The sequence below is a fragment of the Zootoca vivipara genome, chromosome 2 (assembly GCF_963506605.1).
Source record: "Zootoca vivipara chromosome 2, rZooViv1.1, whole genome shotgun sequence".
NCBI classification, from domain to species: domain Eukaryota; kingdom Metazoa; phylum Chordata; class Lepidosauria; order Squamata; family Lacertidae; genus Zootoca; species Zootoca vivipara.
The window spans coordinates 115,101,259-115,121,875 of record NC_083277.1 but is presented as its reverse complement, the minus strand read 5'-3'; the positions used below and the strand labels follow the sequence as shown (position 1 = coordinate 115,121,875).

At 46.8% G+C, this 20,617-nt stretch overlaps 1 protein-coding gene across 2 annotated transcripts in view; it reads right to left on the bottom strand.

Moving 5' to 3' along the window:
• Positions 1-18,299, bottom strand: part of COL2A1 (collagen type II alpha 1 chain) — an 82,823-nt gene extending 64,524 nt beyond the window's left edge. Inside the window, exons 1-9 of one of the 2 annotated variants that reach the window (XM_035103225.2) lie at positions 17,982-18,299; positions 13,688-13,894; positions 11,157-11,173; positions 10,337-10,369; positions 10,184-10,216; positions 10,031-10,084; positions 7,755-7,856; positions 3,820-3,897; positions 97-141 (exon numbers count right to left, since the gene is read on the bottom strand). In XM_035103225.2, the coding sequence (XP_034959116.1) occupies positions 97-141; positions 3,820-3,897; positions 7,755-7,856; positions 10,031-10,084; positions 10,184-10,216; positions 10,337-10,369; positions 11,157-11,173; positions 13,688-13,894; positions 17,982-18,075 (663 nt within the window). In that variant the 5' untranslated portion in view covers positions 18,076-18,299. The remainder of the gene's footprint in view (positions 1-96; positions 142-3,819; positions 3,898-7,754; positions 7,857-10,030; positions 10,085-10,183; positions 10,217-10,336; positions 10,370-11,156; positions 11,174-13,687; positions 13,895-17,981) is intronic. The other variant, XM_035103232.2, reaches the window with a different exon arrangement.
• Positions 18,300-20,617: the final 2,318 nt, after the last annotated feature.

Here is a 20,617-nt window from a genome sequence, read left to right as displayed (position 1 = left end):
GTCCCCTTGGGAAAAGGCCATTCTTTCATCTGCCTCATTTGTCCCCCCAAAACATGAGAGATCATCCAAAAAGAGTTGAAAGGTTTTGATACTTACAGGAGATCCTGGAGGTCCCGGAGGTCCTCGTGGTCCCATAGGTCCCTATAATAGAAAAAAAATTAAATTAAGCAATCATTACTCCCCAAAAAGAAAGGAGGACCCAATCCCAACACAGGAGACACACTAAGCTCTGGCTGTACAGGCACTGAGAACCAGAGCAGCGCTTCTTCCAGGGCTGCTCCCTCTCTTTCTTTGTACCATCCAGGGCTATTTGTATTTATAGAAGTAATTCAGCGGTGAAAACACACACACACACACACACACACACACACACTCTTTCGCTTGGAAACTGTCCATGTTTACTAAGCCCAAATTTCATTTACTGCTTGCCAAGAAATGCTAGAGAGTAGAAATTTCCTGCTGGAAGTCTTGTGGGATCTTGAAGAACAGTAGCTGCTGTCTGTCTTTGCATACTTCAGCTCTTGATCCAAGTGCAACAGTGACCTGGCCCCTTAAAACAAATCTCTCTATTACTTCCCTGTCCATAATCATCCGTTTCAACTATTTTGGCACATGGCTTGGGAACTTCTGGCAAGCAATGCAAAGGCCCAAAGACCTTTTCTCTCTCCTTTTTTATTAAGAAGTCTGCCTTTCCGTTAAAGCGGCTAACTTGAACAATCTTGGAATAGCAGGTCAACAAATATTTAGAAAGTAAGTTAGGCAACAAAATTAATTTATAATGAAAAGAAACGTGGTTTTCTGGAACTCTGGGTACAAAGGAAGGTGGTGGTGATGAGACTTTGATGGCATCACTCTGGCTTAACATCAGGAATGGATTGGACTCTATGGGCTTCAATTAAACTATGCTGATTGAGGTGCTGCAAGCAAAAGCTGTCGCTCCTTTGGGCCCAATGCAGCTATGCTGGTGACTCAGCTACCCTATTTTAAGGGGACAGAAACAGTCCCAGTGTTATTGCAGTGCAGGGATCAGGAACAAGTGGCCCTGCAGATACATTGCTGGACTACAACTCCCATCATCCCTGACCACTGACCATGATGTTTGGTGCTGATGGCTGTGGGAGTCCAACAACAATCCAGAGGGTCACAAGTTTCCCCTTCGCTATTATAGTGTATTATTTTATGCAAACCATCTTGAGCATCCTTCTGAAAATATCGGAAGATATTTTTTTAAATAAATTTTAAAAATCAAATAATAAAATAATAAAATGTTATCTAGCTATATACACGATGTCAGTGTTACCTTGGAACATTTTATTTACTTTTCTTAACATTTATCTATCCCACTTTCCTTCCATCACAGAACCCAAGGAACTGTACATGGGACTTGCATGCAGACACTGACCAAACTCAGGTGGTGGCCTCAGGTGGCTTCATATTGTACCCTGGGAGAGCCTAAATGGTACAGCCCAACAATAGGCCTTCCATCTCATGGGGTGTCTGCTTGTCTGTTTTACTGTAGCTCTCAGTCAGAGAAACTAATATGGGCTATAAAACGCTCCGTATGTCTGGAGCAGAGGTGAGGAATCAAACTCATATAGCACCACACTAGATCTACAAATTTAGGGCCATTTGGAAGAGCTCCTGTGACATTTACTCACCGGGAGTCCCACCACTTTCAATGCAACTCAACCCCAAAATGTGCTAAGGATTATGGTCCAGGTGTACATCATACCTAGTTCTCAAGATGGCTGAACTCTGACTGGTCTCTGTCTTTAGGTTTCGTAATTTCTCTATTTTGTTATGCAAAATGCATTTTTCTCAAGCATTTTTGAATGTAAAATGAGGCTCTTGGCCTAGCCTACAGCACATATCCCTCACTGGACTAGATCAGGTTCAAATCCACACATGGCCACAAAGATCACTGGTGACCTTGATTGAGCCAGTCAGCCAAAATTACCAGTACCATGTAGGGTTGTGGCTGAGGTTAAAATAGAGGGGAGAGGAAAATGCATGTATGCTACCTTGAGCTCCTTAGAGGAACGGTGGGATATAAATGTTGTAATTAACATAAATATAATATCCATTAGTAGTTGGTCACATTCCAACAATCAAACGTTGTCTTAAAAAGCTAATATTATGAATAAGTCTCAGACATCAGCATAAGGCAGGAAGCTGCAGTTAACCATAGCTTCCTATTACATCTGAACGAGGAAACTGGGGTTAACGGCTTTTCACACAAGCCAAAATGTAAAGCCATCATTTGAAGATGGTTTCTGAAACCTGGCTAGCTTGGAAGTCATTAACCGTAGTCCTGGCTCAGACATGACCTGAAGCTATGGTTATCTATAGCTTATTGTTTCATCACTCACGCGAAGGAAGGAGTGACACAGCTGTGTGCAGGTGCCTGAAGATCATACCTATTTCAGTTTACTAGGCCAAATTCTCATCAACTGAACGTGACAATTCCCCCTCCGCAGGATAGACTGGCTCCAGAGGGTAGCACTTGCCAAGTTCGCAGGACCAATGAATGATCCACCATCAGCGCTACTCAACAGTGCCACCATTTTGTATGGGGCACCCAACCCAAGAAGCCCTGAGGCACCCACCTTTTTCAGGCTAAGGCCCATTGCAGCCCTGGGAGCCTCGAAACCCTGCAAGGTGGGCACTGTCTGCAGGGAACCTAGGAAAATACTGTTGTGCGAGCAGGGCTAAAAGTCTCTTAACAGACAGTTCTCACCATCACTAAACTACAATCAGTGGCACAGTATGGGAGGGGCCACAGGGGCAATTGCCCCAGGTGTAAATTTGTTAGGGGCGCAAAATTTCAACATCCGGTGCTGCCTCAATACAGGTGCATGGTTTTGTCACTGATGGCTTCTCCATGCGAACTAGGAAGTGACCTCTCTAGACAACGGAATGGCTCTTTTCTTTCTTGTGTTAGGGGCACAAAATCTCCTGGGTGACACGGAAACTATTAGTATGCGCATGCATACTCTGTCCATTTCCCTGCCTTCCATCCACCTCCTCTGCATGGGCAGGTGCCTGCATGGGTGCTGGCAACCCATGTTACGCCACTGACTACAATTGCCAGGATTCTTCATGGAACATCATCCCACGGCAGCCGACTGCCATAAAACCAATACACCAGATATATCTGGGGTGAGGAGCCTATGGACCTCTACGTCAGAGATCGCCAAACCAGAAGACCCCTGAGCAGGTGCCCGAGACTTTGAGCTTTCATTTTTAAAAGAGCTCTAGCCCTTCAAGAAAGCAAGTTATGAGGTGAAATGTGCAGGTACTTTCTAAGCAATTTCTATGCAATGAAAATGGTGTAACTAGCTTGTATATATTTCATGATACTGAGGAATGCTTCTGGTTGTTATTAGGCAGCAACAGCATGTGTGTGTGTGTGTGTGTGTGTGTGTGTGTGTGTGTGTGTGTGTGTGTAAGAGAGAGAGATCACCACAATCAGGGCCAGCAGGCCATAGCTGACTTTCCATGGTAGGCATAAGATTGCCAGGAGTGGTTGCCTTGCTGATTTTGTGTTATGCCACACTCCTTCCATGGCCGCCATTTTGTGTCTAGCACCCCCAGCACCCTCCTGAAATTCAAAATGTGTCCACTAGTCCAAAAAGTTGGGCAACCCCTGCTGTAGGTTGCTGCTAGACTACAACTCCCATTGTTGCTGATCACTGGCCGTTCTGGCTGGGTTGTAGTCCAACAATATCTGGAGGGTCACAGGCTTACCCACCGCTGCAATATACATTTGTAGCACAGACATGAGCTCAAACGATTTGGGGAGACTCTCCTGGTACTTACCATTGGTCCTTGCATCACTCCCATCTGAGCGCCGCCTGCTTTCTCGTCAAATCCTCCAGCCATCTGAGCAGCAAAGTTCTGCAAAGATAAAGCGCAGAGAGAACATGGTCAGTTTCAGTGGAACGTGATGTGATCTGACAGAGAACATTCACACAATGAGGAATACAAGAAGTCTTTTGAAAAGTCCAGAGTTTCCCGTAGTATCTGATGGGCAAGCACGCCCACATCACGGAGGAAGAAATTAGGGCAAGCTCATTTTACATTTTTTTTACTCTCCTTGGAGACTATGCCTCCAGGCATAGGGTGATATTTTTAGGCAGAATTTCATCTGGAGAGAAAAGGAAGGGGGCTTTCTAAGTAGCAATTTGTATTCTTTTGCCCACCCTATTATCAAGTCATTGTTTTGGTGTTTCCCACCACAGTAAACAAGGAGGGGGTCTGCAATGATAGAAATCAACTTTGTGGTACACAAAAATTTCCAACAAGTTATCGAGAACACAAAACATTGTTCATTCTATCTAGAGACAGGGTGTCTGTAACACAGAGCTACATCATTGAATCTAAACAATATTCAAGTGCACTTGGAATAATTAGAAAGTGTGGCTTAAAAATGGACACCGACAGGTCAAACTTAGCTCCAAAAAAGCACTGTTGTGCATTCTGAGGAGAGCAGAACAACCCCATCAGATTAGTTTATTAATCCTATTATGAAACCATTGAATACACCTCTATTACAAGAATGCATGTCCAAAGGCAGTGGCGGAGCGTATGCCCACCAGTTTGACCCGGTGGTGGAGCCGGGTGCAAGGTGCACAGCAGCTGAGGAGGGTGGGTGGCAGTCTTGCCGTCCATTCTCCTGCTCTCCTCCCCTGGGTCAGGCCTGACCCGGGAGCCGAGCTGCGGACAGGCACAAGTGCCCAGCCAAGACTCAGCTCCTTCTCACTCAGAGCCAGGCTCTGATGAAGGAGCCTGCTGTGGGGGTGCCTGTTTGCACCCCCTCACAAGATTGTGCTCAGAGCCATGGACCCCCATGGACACACGCACACACACACCGCTACGCCTCTATCCAAAAGTACAACCTCAAGATCAGTTACTCCTTAAAACATTTTAACTCTACCTCCGTGTCCCCAAAAGACTGAGGGGAATGGGAAGAATGGACGTTTTCCGCTCTTTTCAGTGGGTGTTTCCATACAGAGTAGCAATTCTAATGTTTACCAGTAAAGGTAAAGGTCCACCTGACCATTAGGTCCAGTCATGACCGACTCTGGGGTTGCCCTCTCATCTCGCATTATTGGCCGAGGGAGCCGGCGTATAGCTTCCAGGTCATGTGGCCAGCATGACAAAGCCGCTTCTGCCGAACCAGAGCAGCACACGGAAACGCCGTTTACCTTCCCGCTGTAGCGGTTCCTATTTATCTACTTGCATTTTGACGTGCTTTCGAACTGCTAGGTTGGCAGGAGCTGGGACCAAGCAACGGGAGCTCACCCCGTCACAGGGATTCGAACCGCTGACCTTCAGCAAGCCCTAGGCTCAGTGGTTTAACCACAGCGCCACCTGGGTCCTTATGTTTACCAGTAGTGACTCAGTAAAGAATGTGTATTGTTGGCTACCCTATATGAACCCGGAGTAAAGGAATATGACTTGGTGAGTGTGTCCTATGTGTGGAGTAACATTCAAAAATCAGGGTTAGTTACTGCAATCAAAGAAAAAGAACACATTCTGCACATAAATATCCTCCAGTATGCCAAACGTTGATATTGTTTACACGCCCCTAATAGCAATCAAGTGTGGGTTGCAAAAAAAATAATCATTAAACTATGTTGCAGTGTAGTGTTCCTCAAACATGGGCCTGCAGATGTCTGACTACAAATCCCATCATTTCTGACTACTAGCCAAGCTGGCTGGGGATGATGGGAGTTGAGTCTAGCACTATTAACTTCCCTGGGACTTCTTCCCAGGTAAGAGGGTATAGGATTACAGCTTTAGCGACTCTAAAATACAACTTTAAGGAAATGCATTAATGGAATGTCTGCCTTTGTCCAGACCTGCCGCTCTCCTGATTGTTTCATAACCTGACACAAAATCAAAACCTGCTCAGTCCTAGCAACACTGTCGCTGCAACCCATTGCTAACTGGCTTCCCCAGCTGAAAATTACAGTTCCAACTATTTCCCTGAAATAAGACACAACTGGTTGGTGTAGCCATTAATCTGCTGGGGCTAGTAAAGGCCACCAGACCTAACGGCTCTCAAAACTAGAGTTGCCTAGACAAGTTGGGTGTAATTAACTAGGAATGAATTTAAGGTGCTTTGCGGAGGAATTTACAAATGTATTTTGGACCCACAATGGAGTATGGAAATAGGTATGCTTAAGACTACAGAAATCAGTGGGCTTGTGCACATCTAATTCTATATTGGGCTGTTGATCCAAGTCTATAGACAATGGTGAGCCCTGATGCTCCTCCGCCATTCTCTAGCACAGTAGTTTTCTACCTTGAGGGAACCTTTTTCCACATCAACTGATCTGCCTTTGATTCCTGCATTGTAGGGGGTTGGACTAGATGACCCTTGAGGTCCCTTCCAACTCTACAATTCCATGATTCTATGATCTCCTATGTACTTACCGTATCTATGCCCCTGCCACAGACCCCCAGTGCATTAAAAAGTACAGTGGTACCTCGCAAGACGAATGCCTCACGCAACGAAAAACTTGCAAGATGAAAGCATTTTGCGATCTTTTTGTTGACTCGCAAGACTAATTTTTCTATGGCCGTGCTTCGCAAGACGAATTTTTTTGCATTGATTTTCTTTTTGCTTTGCTTTGTTTAAATTGGAAAAGCGCAAAACGAAATTTTCACAATACAAAACGACTCGCGGAACGAATTAATTTCGTCGTGCGAGGCATCCCTGTATTCTATGACACCTCACAGTTAGAAAAAAGCCATAGCCCAGCCTGTTGAGCACACAGCCTGTCTTGCATGAACTGAGAATGTATTGCTATGAGTCGAGGGGCCAGGGGAGCAGGCTGTATGCCGAGACCCTTCTAATTCCTAGATCCAGCAAGTGTTAGAATAGAAGGAAGGATTCAAATTGTTGGAATGGCCAGATTTTTTTTATATAATGGCCCTGTAAATATAGGTCATTAAGGTATCCAAGGAAGTGGCTCTGTGCCAGACAAATGGGGGGCTCCCTCAACTCACTATTTGTTAGAAAAGGCAAAGGCCAGAATTGAGTTGTGTAAGGGTAAACTAGAAGCTGGAGAAAGAAGCAGGCTGGAGCCTGTGAAAGAGAGAGATGCCTGATTTCTGTGGCTATGGAGAAGCAAGACCTGCTTGGGGTGTCAATGCTGCGAACCCCTCCATCATAGGCTCAGGTTGTACATATGTGTAAATAAAGCATATGCCATAAAGACACTACAATCTCCACTGTACCTCATTCCAAAGGAAACACAAATGTGTAGGTAAATGCCTGGAACCCCTGGAATCTCGCACTGCTCAGAGATAGGGGTGGCATGTTCTAGAGAATACCCAACACTCCCTTGCAGAAGACTTCTGGCAAAATAAGCTTGGCAGTGAAGAGTTAGACATGTTTCAAGGGATTCTGACTTGTTGCAGAAACGCATGTTATTGTGCGGAGGGGGTATTTCCAGAGGACCCCCGCAGAACAAGGTTTGAAAACCACAACTCTAATGCAGATAATGGCAAAAGAGGGCAAAGGCAATCTAGGCCATTGAAAACCCAGCAGTCTGTTGTACTCTGAATATGTGGCATTTTTTAGGTAGCATATTATGCATGCTGAACTGAATTAAGGCTTTTGCAGAGTTAGAACACCAGGAATTTTTGGTAGGTAGCACAGTGAAAGAGCTCTTTTCATTCTGTAACCACACATGAAATGTGTGTGTTTTGGGGGGGAGGTGAATCAAGCAGAGGATACTCACTCCACCAAGGCCAGGGGGACCTGGGGGGCCTGGGGGTCCAGCAGGCCCAGGGTTGCCAGGTGTACCAGGTTCGCCATCTCTGCCGCGTGGGCCAGGAGCACCCTATTTTAAAAAAAGGAAGAAAAGTGTCGCAAAGAAGTCAAACCATAAACCATTGTATCATCTCATCCAAGATTACACAGGCAAACTTTAAACCGACAACAGCACCCGGTCCAATTAACCCTCATAACTGGTAGTATGCATCTTATACAGTCTGCATCTAGACACGTCTACTCAAAAGTAAATCTCACTGAGTTGGCCTAAGGGTTCACAGGATTGCAGAGTTACTTAAAATTTTGCTAGGTCTTCTCCATTCATTTCATCTGTGTATTAACAGCCCAGTCCAAATACCGGTAATTGTAATGCTCACAGACATAAAAATGCTCAGTGATGTACCAGCAGAGATGCCAGTACAGGCTACTGGTCTGTTGAAGCTATCTGTGGCCTGTGTAGAGTTATGATGGCACAACAGTCAGAATTCCTAGGGAAAAAAGTATTTAGGATGCAGGAGAGGGCCCTAATAGACCATTTGGTTGTATGCATTTGTGTAAACTGCTTTGGGAAGCCTCTTTTTTTATTTATTAAAAAAGACTGATTTTTGAAACTTCTAGTCTAAGCCCCTGCCCAATACAATGAATTCAAAGCTAGAGCACCTCTCACTACCCTCTTGCTGGAATACCTCCAACAAGAGAGCGCCCACCTACCGAACCTGGAGTTGGTTCCACTGTCAGACTGCTGTGACCATTAGCAAAATCTACCCCCCTGTAACATAATCCTTGCAGAGTGGTTTAACAGTCAATTGTTCTTCCCAGGGAACTCTGGGAATTGTAGGCCCTGTGAGGGGAACAGGGGTCTCCTAGCACCCTTAACAAGCCACAGTTCCCAGGATTCTTTGGGGGAAGCGTTGACTGTTTTAAAGTGGTATGGTGCTGCTTTAAATGTATAGTGCAGATGTGAGCCCAGTCTTGCCCTTTGGGGAACAACCCTTTGCCTCCTCCTATGTGATTTCCACCCCCCTCAACACCTTTGCTGCCATCCTCTGAACCCATTTCCATTTTGTCTACCTCCTTCTTAGAGTAATGTACCCAACATTGGGTGCAGTAGTTTAGATGAGGCTGGTATAGAGCAAAGTGAAACTATTACTTCTCATGACCTGAAAACAATGGGCCTATTGAGTCACCCTAAAATACAAACATGTTCTCCGACCAAAAATGTGATGCGCACAGGGACTTGTTTCAAATGCTAGGGATGGCCCTATCTATCCAACAGAGACAGCCAAGGAACAAAGATGTACAAAAGAATACTACTTCCTCCCTAGGGTGGGGAGAAGAGGGGGAATTGTTCCGCCTAGCAAGCTAAAATGCTTGCACTGACGGAATGATTAGCATAGCACAACGCTGAATTCCTCCAAAAATATTTGCCTAGTTGCCTCTGGTGAGCAAGCATTGTTTCCAGGTGACAAAGCAGAAAAGCTCTTATGAATTCAGAAACGGTTTTTATTTATTTCTGTTTCAGACCTTCAGCGTACCACAAATAGCCGTCATAGTTGTCTGTGGGAAGGTGAGGCGGTAAAGCAACTGTGTGGGCATGCAACTTTTGCAGATTGGTTTACAAAACTGCACATAACAGTATGGTTTAACCTCACATAGGTAAAAATCTTATTTAAGACTCCAGGTACTCTGCTCAGGGTGGCATAGACCACCATGCTCCACTCCTGCCTCTCCCCGCCCCCCAATTTTACCACCACGAAAACCTTATGAGGAATGTTAGACTGAATGATAGCAACTGGCCCAAGGTCAGGCAGCAAGTTTCATGGGCGAGGGGAACTTGAACCCAGTTCTTCCCAGTCCTAATCCAACACTAACCATTTCATCACTCACTCTCGTTTTGAAAAATACTGAAACCTTACTCCCTGACTCAACCAAGCACAAAAAGCAGACTATTAAGCACTCATCTTGTACGCTCTATAACTAACTTTCCAAAATCAACACTTTAATGTGTGTGAATCATCTAGATGCCCCTGACTTGAAGAGATGGCAGGTTTGATATTTTACAGAGCAGCAAAGCCAAGACTTGAGAACGGTAGTCAGGTGCTTTCAGTCGTGATGTACAATGCAATCCTATACATGTTTCCTTGAGAGTAAGTCCCATGGTGTACAAAGGGACTCGCTCCCTGGTAAGCATGCATAGGATCTCAATCTTAATCCTTTGCCCAATGTGTGAGAAGTTGCCATTACCTTCTCTCCTTTATCTCCACGTTCTCCCCTTGGTCCTTGTTCACCCGAAGGTCCCTTAAGCAGGTGAGAAGACAAGAGACTCAGTTAGATATTTTGGTGAACATTTTCCTCCAAAACATTTAAAGATCGTAGCAGAAGAGCTGAGTTCCCTACCTGTGGTCCAGGGGGTCCTCTTGGTCCTACAACCTGGACAGGAAAGAGCAAGAGAGAAAGAGAGGGAGACAAAGCTGGTTATGTTGGAAGCACATTTTGTACTGTCAGCATTCAAGGGATGAGGAAGGTGAATACAGAAAGTGTAGCACTTACATCTTTAATATCGCCAGGTTCTCCTTTTTGTCCCTGCAAAATGCAAAGTGTGCACAAGGTTTAACAGGACAACAAAGCCAGGCTTCCCCTACACACAAATGATGCCCTGTGTTCAACTCATGCACAATGCTGACATTCTATCTAGACTCCCTGCTTGAAACACTGCGAAACTGTAAACAGGCCCGTGCACTTGAAAGGGGTAAAGAACATCTGGGCCCCAACTTTGCACAAGAGGTATGCATAAACTTAGCCTAAGTTTTGAATAGCCTTATTTAAGTCAATGGAAGTATTCATTGCTTTTAAGTTTAAGGAAACATTTCGGCTTTTTCACTAGGTCTGGGATATGGGAACTGCAGTTCACATTTCATGCCCATGAGACAGCTAGGCTCTGCAATAATTCACAATAACCGTCTGTTGCAGGAGTTCCATTGGCTTCTCCAGATTTCCTTCGGTTCTTTGCGAGGGACAGGAAATGAGGTACACCCTGTATGCCAAATGAATGTGTGCAGCAAGGGACTGACAGGGCCGCCGACTGACACGTTCCTGTGCCTTTGGCAGCATCTCGATATGCAGAAATCAGCAGGCAAAATATTTTAGGACATCTTAAGTGGTAAGCATTCTTGCCCTGTTACTGCCCTCCACCAATACGCCACCTTTTTAAAGAAAAGCAAAGGCAAGAGTCGAAGCACTGAAACTATGAAAGAAATCTACGGGTCAGATGGCTGTCAAAGGCAACAGGAGCTGACCACTAGTAAAAGTTAGCACCCCTAGGGGGCAATTAAATAAAGCCATGGCTATTAACAGCATTCAGTTGCCTCACCTTGGGGCCAGGTTGTCCTGTTAAGAAAAAATGGGGGGAGGGGAGAGAGAAAGCATCAGAACCATGTCAACATAAATCATATGAGCATTATAGCACGGTACCTTCAACCGTACACATGAGATGCACACAATAAGACAAGAGGGGCAGGAAGATAAGGAAGAGGCTCTGTGACTCGATGGTGATGGTGAGGAGATGCTGTGCTTTTCTAAACCCATCTGCTGTGCTGGAGATACTGCCGCCCCAGGAAAGTTATAGGCACAGGACTTTTATACTTATAGAATGAAAGCCCCATGCAAAGTGGCAGAGCAGGAAAGCACAGATGGAATAATAGGATTCCAAACCAATGGAATAATAGGATTCCAAACCAATCACTGCATGTTCAAAGCCATACTGCAGGATCACTCAGTTTAATTCCATTTTGCCCCACTGGAATTAAGTGTTCTGTTTATTGAAGCAGCAACAGCAGCAGCACACATTCGGCCATGATCCTGCACACAAGTACGCATGCCTAAGGCTGCAATCCTATGCAGACATATTTGGGACTAAGTCCTACAGAACTTAGTGGGATTTTCTTCCAAACAAATGTGCAAAGAGTGCAGCTGCAAGTCTCACTGAGTGATGTGAGTTGGATTCCAAACCTAAGCTCACTTCCTTGGAAGAAAATCCTCACCGAAATTACGAATCAGTTGGACTCGTCACCAATCAAGCATGATTAGGATCAATCTGTTAAGCTATTGCAAATGTGCACAGAACAACAAGTCTTAGAGGAAAGCATGCTTTTCATGTTTTGTTTTGTTTTGTTTTGTTTTAAAAAAGCAAGAGTGACACAAAAGGCAGAAGTTAAAAGCCACATTCAGCTTAACAGCAAATAAACATTGCGGAAGGGACACAGTTAACTTTTGCAAGGCTCAACCCTTTACTCATTCTGGCTGCCTCACACTGTCATTTGTTTTACTTTTTGAAGTAGAGGAGCCTCAAAGGTAAAAGGGTTAAAAAAGGCCACTTCTAATTGTAATATGACTCCTGGGATAGAGAGAAGGCGGTCACATTACACACACATACAAAAAGAACAGTTTTTGGAACCTGAAATAATGCTGGATTCTTTCCTTGCATCAACTAAAAATCACAGTCGCTTTGCATGCCTCCTGGGCAGCACTTTTGAGACATAGCAAAGCACTATTAATCACCCCCAGTATCTCAGGTATGAAAGCTAGCCCCCACCCCTTCGCTTCCTGACTGTCTATTTTCTCACAAGGCTAACTCTTGAGCTGCTGGTTCTGAGACCACTTTTTAAAAATAAAATCCCAGAGTCCCTTAAAACAGTAGCATCAAGGGGCTGCAAAAGTAGAGGGAGTAAAACGTGGTTGGGGATGTATCTGCCAACATCTTACATAGTTTTACACTGCAGCTGGCTCCCCAAAAATGAGGATAGTGTTTCACTCCTACTAGCTCCAAAGCCTACACTTTGCAAGAGGTTTTTTCACATCTCTGGCCAGCACATGAAATGGAAATGGCTGAAGAGCAATGCACGACGGGTGCAACCCAGAAAAAGCAGGCATGCCAAAGTCACGTTGACATTAAAGGGATTAAAAAACTATCAAATTCCATTGATTCCAATGGGACTTGGGTGCATTATTACTGGGGTGGGTGGGAATGTACTGGAGGACTTATTTTAAAGCACTATAATTTACCCTCAACATTCTTATTATCACTACTGTATTTAGCTTTCTCTGGATTGCAGCCACTGCCACACAATAAAGTTTGTGGAAATCCCATTGATTTAAGTGGAGCTTTACATGCCCCTAATGTGTTTAGGATGGGACAACTCGCGTTTAAAAGATCCCATTAAGGGGAAAAAAAGGTTTAATTTGGTGGTTTAATGAGACCTTTCTCATCTGAGTGAAACTGTAAAGGAACTGTCCTTGTCCTGCTCACCCTGTAATTTCTGATACTGAAATCACAGCTAAACACTGTGCAGTTGGGGGGAAGACACTGTATCATATACTTAGCACTACAATGCTCTTCTCATTTCCTTCGTGCTCACAAAAAATATATACAGCAATGGCAAGTGGGCCACAGAAAAGCTTGATTCAAGGGCTGCATGTCTGCTTTACCAGACCAGCCTTTTAAAAATAATAATAAACCATTTATCTGGTCACTGGTCTCCAGGGGACCAGACAGGAAATGTTTTGTAAACTGGCAGATAATTTTTTTCCCCTAGTAAACAACTGTGGGCTACATATTTTTATGGGCATGCTTATATGGACAAGTTAATCTTTGTCAACACTGCTACCCATCCAAGTTCCTTCACATAAACTATGACTCAAATAAGAGAATAAGCCATGTTTTCTGCACCTGAAGCTGCTTTACCAGCTATGAGAAGTAGCCTTTCTTAGCAAGTTGCCTTTCCATGGATGCTGCAGAGCTTTTTGGGTTTTGCATCCATGGCCTTTAGGAAACATCCCCCCATTTTTTGCTAATTATATCACAAGTAATTTATTTATATGGAATGGAAATAAATAAATTACGACCACTGGCGGCGGGCTGGTCAGTTGGACAGGTGGGACAACACTCTCCGAAGCCTATCTCAGGGTTGGGACAGTCTCTCAGTTCTTCGCAGATTATGTTGTCGCAGAGGATAGTCCCAGTATCACAGACACAGATCCGGCAGGGCTCAGGTTTCCACACATCTTTATCACTATACCTCTGCCCATCCTGTACACAGCTGCCTGCCTCCTCTGTGCCAGAAGGGAAGGGAAAGAGCAGGGTTAGGGTAGGGGGACAAAGGAGGCAAGAAGAAGAAGAAGAAGAAGAAAGGAGGGGAGAAAGAAACAAGGTAATAACATCAGCATTGGTTATAGCAATCCTAGGTAATGAGCACAAAGGTGGCCTCTTCTGTTCCAGACTGGCTCCATTCAAGGACATCTCTCCATCTTCCCCAGATTTATGATATTTTGGCAGTGTTATCCAGAAGCAAAAAAAAGGGGGGGTAGTAATCTGCTCTCTCTCTCTCTCTCTCTCTCTCTCTCTCTCTCTCTCTCTCTCACACACACACACACACACACACACACACACACACACACAAAGACCCCTCAGTTCTCCTCACAATGCTGCTTGAGATCCATTACCAGGTGAAGGGACACTACAGAACAGAGATGGGGAGCCTGTGGCCTTCTCAACAGCCCAAACTAGCATGGCCCCTTATGGTGATAAGGGATGCTGGGTAGTCATAGTCCAACAATGTCTGGAGGGCATGGGGCTCTTCTGCATCCCTGCTCTAGAATCGTGGAGGTTTTCTTCCTACAAGATCTCTGGAGCTCCAGAAAGGACATAACTTTACTTTGGTTGCTCCTCACAACAAACCCTTTGTGAGGTAATTCTCAGTGAGGTAAGGGCTAGGCAAGGGGGCACAGCTACTCGCCCCCCACTTGCCTCTCTGCGAGATGAACAGGATTTTGAACCTGGCTCTGCCACAGTGTGAAACACAGCACTCTGCCCGCTGTGCCACTCTCCTTGGGGGCACAGCGTGTGGAATGGCACTTTCAGAGGGCACCTGGCAAATTCTTGGCACAATTCTGCCTCGGCCTCAACATCAGTGCATCTTTTAACAATTGTCATACACATCTCTTTCCACAGCAGCAAGAATGCTGAATTGGCAGGTGATGGGGATGCAGTGGGGAACAAGTCTCCCAAACAAAACAAAAAAATCTGGTGTTTAAAAGCCCCCCAAAGGCCTGCATGCTCAGGAGAGCCTGAGCCTGGTCTGGCAGTAGCTTTGCAGGTTGAATTCTTGGATGCACTTCTGGTCATAGCTGCCAAGTTTTCCCTTTTCTCACGAGGAAGCCTATTCAGCATAAGGGAATTTCCCTTAAAAAAAGGGATAACTTGGCAGCTATGCTTCTGGTGTGCAAGAGATTCAAATCGATCGGCCATTTCTTAGTCAGAACAGTGTTACACTAGGCCACACAGTCGATTCAGGTTTGTAACCTCTGGCCAAAATGGCAACTGCCGCCACCTGGCATTCGTGGGGATGGGGTGATGCTAGAGACCCTTTTAAAATGCTTCTCATCTGGAACGCAGACAGCAGAGTGCACCTAAGAAAGAGCAACGACCCTATCTGACTCTCTGTAGGTGCAAAAGAGGACTAAAGCTGTTTTTCCAATTTAAAAAACAGTGAGTGGTTTAGGTTTTTTTAAGCAGCGGTAGACAAAATTGATGTGAGATCTTGAAGTTGGCAAGGCGAGGGGGTGCATTCTGGAACTGGAAGGCACGAGTAATAGATGGCAGAAACCCCGGTGCTCTAATCAGAAGAACTGACAATGTTTATCCCCCATTAGAAGACTTAAATAGAAATGATTCTTGGTGGGGAAGAGGTCACTAGAAACCCATTAAAAATGTGCCCCTTTGGCACATGCTTTCCTCTACCCCACCCCCCACTTTCTAAAATACACCCTAGTGAAGGCTTGACAGCACCAGCAAGATGACAGGGGGGTTATTGTGCCCTGAGCAGGGGGAGCCTTCAGGAGCCCAAGGGACCCAGGCACTCATGAATGGGCCTTTTCTCGAGTGCACACAGAGCGCGATTCACATGGCTCAGTTAGGGACTAGTTTAAATAAATATGGGCAGCATTTCAGCATCTGGAAGCTATTGCCGCCAAAGGCAAACAAATGTTCATAGAGCGGGGTGATTGAGCTGGCTCCCTGACCTGGGAGCACACTTTAAAAATAAAATAAGACATAAATAAAAGATGAGACTCCCAAAAGGCATGCTAAGGTTACAGTAAGCGAAAAAGCAACGCTATAGGGCAAATCCACTCTCTCCTTAGCTAATAAGAACGCAACAATGGGTCCTTTTCTAAAAGGAATTTAAAAGGTAAAGGGCGATATCTGCGCTCCCTTACTTGCCACACACCTCTGAAATTCAGACGCAACGCTTGACCTGAAATCGCTGGACACAATGAAGGGGAAGGGGTGTGCTAAGCTGCACAGCTGTGCAGTCAGGCCAGCTAACCACAATTGTCTAAACTTTAAAGAGAAGCAGGGGCACCTGGGCTGACATAGCACAGCATCTACCAAAGAGACGGTCAAGGCCAACTCTCCACAGGGCACCCCAGCTCATGGCTGAACCCAGAACCCTTTCCAGGGGAGGCTGGTCATGTGGCAAAGCCTTGCCAGTAATCTTCTCACCGAGAATGACAGGGAGAAAACCAGAACCACCGCTTGGCTGCCCCTACCAGGTACACTGCCCCACCTCCCGCAACTGGCCCTTTCTGCTACTACTTGGAAAACTCAACTGCAGAGATTTGCTCCACATGAGCAAAAAGGAATTCAACTCCTTGGCCTCCCCCCATCTTCTTCTTTTTTTCCTTTTTCTGGAAGCTTGAGCTGAGAAAAATAAAGCATGGCCTGTGATGCAAAGCAAGAGGAGAGGCCTCCCTCCACTCTCACCCTGCTTTTTGAGCTGTATTCCCTGCAATTGATTTACAGTCTGGAGCATATGGAGGCAGGCATGGAATTCGAGCGAGAGGGAACCTACCCAAAGAAATGAGCTTTATAAAAAGAAAAGAAAAAGTTATTTCTACCTAATAAAGTTTCCGTCTTCCATCCCTGAATAATATCCCAGACAACAAAAAGCTTTCTGGGTAGTGGGGAAGGGACAGCCCTGACTGAATGGTTGCCGTCTTTCGTAGTATCACATTTTGTGATTATTTTGTAATTCATTGGAATATATATATTTGGGGGAGCAGGGAGAGGACATTGCCACAAGGAAGAAACTACTGTTATCTTCCACCACCTAATTTAAGAGAAACATTTTCCCCCTGAGTTTAAATTTTGGATGCATGTGCTGTTCATGCATATTTGGGGGGGGGGAAACGGGGAGAGAGATGAAGAGAGAATGGAGCAAACTAGACTGATGTGTCTCTGGAATGCTCTGCACCCTTCAGGTGGCCTCTTGAGTTGGGGGGAAATTTTCCCTTCTGCTCCTTTCAACAACAACAAAAAAATCTGTTAGCTATCAAATTCCCTGGGATCTCCATCTGCACCTTACCCCACATCCCTAACTGAATTGGGGGAGGGAGCAAAAGGGGAGGGCAGATATTTTTTTTTTTTTTGCACAAAGATCTTTCTTTGTAAAAAAAGAAAGGGGGAGGGGGGAGAAGGCAAAGAGTCCTGCTTGTCTAACCCCAATGTTCTCTTTTGTCTGGATCCCCCTTTGAACCCATCGCCACCACATTCAGTTAACTCTTTCGCTGCCACCACAGGCAGAAAGTGCATTCCCACCACTTTCTTTGATGCCCTCTGGGGTGAGCTCAGAATCTGTCTTTCTGACTTTGGGGGATTTGGGGGGGGGAATAGAGTCCTGGGTTGAATATAATGGTTTGGCTGGCTCTTTAAGAACCCTTATCCCCACGTCACCCCTCTCCCCAAAGGCCAATGGCAAAAGAAATGGTAAAACCCTGGGAGTGGAGCTCTCTTCTCAACCAAGCAAGACACCACAGTGAAGCCTCCCACCCCCCACAGGCATATCACTATCTCATACCAAAGGAGATGATGGAGAGCAGCTTTTTATGGGAAGGAAAGAATCTGGCGAGCAAAAGGAGAGAAATCCAAGCACAGGAAGGCGTCTCAGGCCAACTCGGAACAGAAAGTTTAATTGTGCAAACCCTCAAACTCTCGGTCTTTGCTCCAGATCTTTCTTTTTTAAACACCTCTCCCTCCCTGCTATTTTCCCACCTCATCCGGATAGATTTTCTTTTCGCCCTCTTTCAGAAGGAGGAGGAAGAGGAGCAGGAGAAGAAGATGAAGAAGAACGGTGCAACTTACGTATATCCTCATCCTGACATTTGACAACTGCTAATAAAATGACTTGCGTGGCTGCTAGGAGCACTAGAGTCCTTGAATCCACAAAGCTGAACATGTCTAAATGTTAGACATGCAGGACCTTTGCGGGGAGGAGGGAGGTGGTGGTGGTGGTGGAGGAGGAAAAGGTGGTGATGGTAGTTTCCCCCAGTGGCTACCGAGCCTTCATGCAGCCGATCCTCCCTTTTCTTTGGAAACAGCAGGAGAATCCAAAGTCCCCCCCGGTGGCCCAGCAGAAAGTCCCTCTGCTGCTGCCGTCGTGTGCTCCGGGCTGAGGCACAGCGGCTTTATGCTCCCCTCTGCCTTCTAGCAGCCAGCGTATATGCCCAGGTCCCCGTCCTCCCCTGCCCCCCAGCTGAGCTGTAACCTGAGCCCCGAGCCTTGTCCCCGACGTTAGAGACCCCTCCCTCCTGGCCCATCTCCTCAAGTGCAGCAGGAGCCCTGCAAGCCAAAACGGGTGGCAACCGGGTGAGAGGGAGGGAGGGAGGGGTCTGCGGCTCCTTCCCCCCGCCCTCGAAACACCCATCTCGATACCTCGACGGCAGGCGGATCCGAAATGAATCAGTCCTGCCACCGTGGGACTGCAAGTTGCAGAGCGCTTCCAGGTCGCTCCCCTTCTCCACGCGCAAGAGCCGGCTGCTTCTGGACTTTCGTCTACGCTAAGCTCCTCTCCCTCCGCCTGCGAAGAAGCAGGGACGAGGCTGAGTGCCCCCGGGGTGGGAGGGTGGGTGGGGGGTCTGGAGAAAAGCCACGCAAAGGAGTGCGTGGTGTCGCCACGGAACCAAGATCAAGAGGGGCCTCGGCGAACACCGGCGGCTGCGCCTCCGCACCTGCTCCAGAGTTTGCAGCCGGTTTGACTTCGAATTCTCCCAGGGAGCCTGGGGCGGCGCAGCTCCCCGGGTCTTCCGCCAATGAGGAGTGCGGGGAACACCTGCCGTGCCGCCTTCGTGGTCTAGGTTTTCTAACGTCTAACTACACAACTACACACCGTTCTCCACCCACCCCCAGGCTCCTATTGCACAATTGCTCTCTTCGCTCTCACAATTCGGAGCCGATTCGCGCTATTTCCTTTTTCTCGCTTCGCTTTGCAAACTATACGCATCCAACCCTCTCCTCCTTTCCACCGACCCTTCCCACTCGTGCCTTTCTCACACACAAAGTGCATAGTGGCTCTCTGGCCTAAAGGTGTGAGATCGCTTTTAAAGATCAGGTCGCGCAAAAGATCCCGGGACAACTCTTCCCACCAGAAGCGGGAATTCAGCTTGAAGACAACCCATTGCAGCGCCGCTACTGCATGGCGACGGATGGAAGAGTTGGGTCTCTGGCAACGAACCCAAGGCCAGACAGGCGGATATTTATATTATTATCGTTGTTAAGGCAGAAGGGCAGGTTGCAAGCAATTTAAAAATCAGGGTTAAAACAAATCAGTCATGGAAATAGGGTTTCTTACTCCCTTAAGACTACAGGATCTGCCCATTCATTCTCTGCCCCCGCTCTTTAAAAGTTTGATGGCAATTCTAAACCCGGCTCGGAGTCGGAGTCCTCTTGAGATCATTAGGACGGACACAGGATTCCGCTGTTAAAGCGCAACGCTAGACAAGGGGCTTTGTGCCTTGATTCCGGCGTCCCGATTATTGATCGATTCCCCAGCCCAGCCCGCCTCTTCCTTCTTTTCGCCCGCCCCGATACTGGAATCTACTGGGGCAGGAAAGAGGTGCGCAAGTCTGGCGGGTGGAGGAGGAAAAGACGGTGCAAAAGCCCGCGCCACACCCCTATGCATGGGTTTACTCGGAAGTAAGTCCCTCTGAGAAAGGGGCTTACTCTCGAGGAAGCGCGCCCAGGATCGCACCAGCCCTGCAAGTGCTTACTAAAGAAGCGTGTACGTCGCGCCCCGCTTTCGGTGGCGTAGCTGTGCAAATGCCCTACAGGGCGCAGCCGCCAAGGGGAGCTTTGTTTTCCCAATGCTAGCCCGGAATTCCCTTGCGCACGTGGCTGCCGCGTAGGGATCCAATGAGAGCGCTCCAAAAGAGACCCGCCTTTGCGGATGGAGGGAAGATTCCCTCGTTAGGAAATGCTGAGTGAATAGGTCAGTGGTTTTCAACCAGTGTGCCGTGGTACCCTGGGGTGCCTTGAATGTTGGGCACGGGTGCCACGGGCAACCCTGGCCTCTGTCCCTCTTTCCATCCCTCCCTCCTCTGATGCCTTCTCCTGTCTCTGCCTCCCAAAGGCTTGCACAGCTGTTAGTTGCAGCCACCCTGGCTACAAGCTCCCCAGGCGAATGGTGCCCCATAGGGCAGTGTGAGGAGGCCCAGGGGATTCCCAAGCAGAGGGGAGAAAAGAGGCTGAAGGAACACCCTTGCTCTGCAGGCAAGGGGTGACATAACTGGGCTCCTGAGCCCCAAAGAGCTGCTGCAGGAAGAATGTAGTCGGTCAAGGGAGCCGTGGACTCAAAAAGGTTGAAAACCTTTGGAATAGGTTGTTGGCATCCAACTGTCTAGAGAGGTAATGGAGTACACTTCTGGGGGCTAAGTCGAACCACAGCATTAGCAGCAGCACCAAAGTGACCTTCGCAGGGTGCAAGCCTAGGCAGTGTGTGTGGA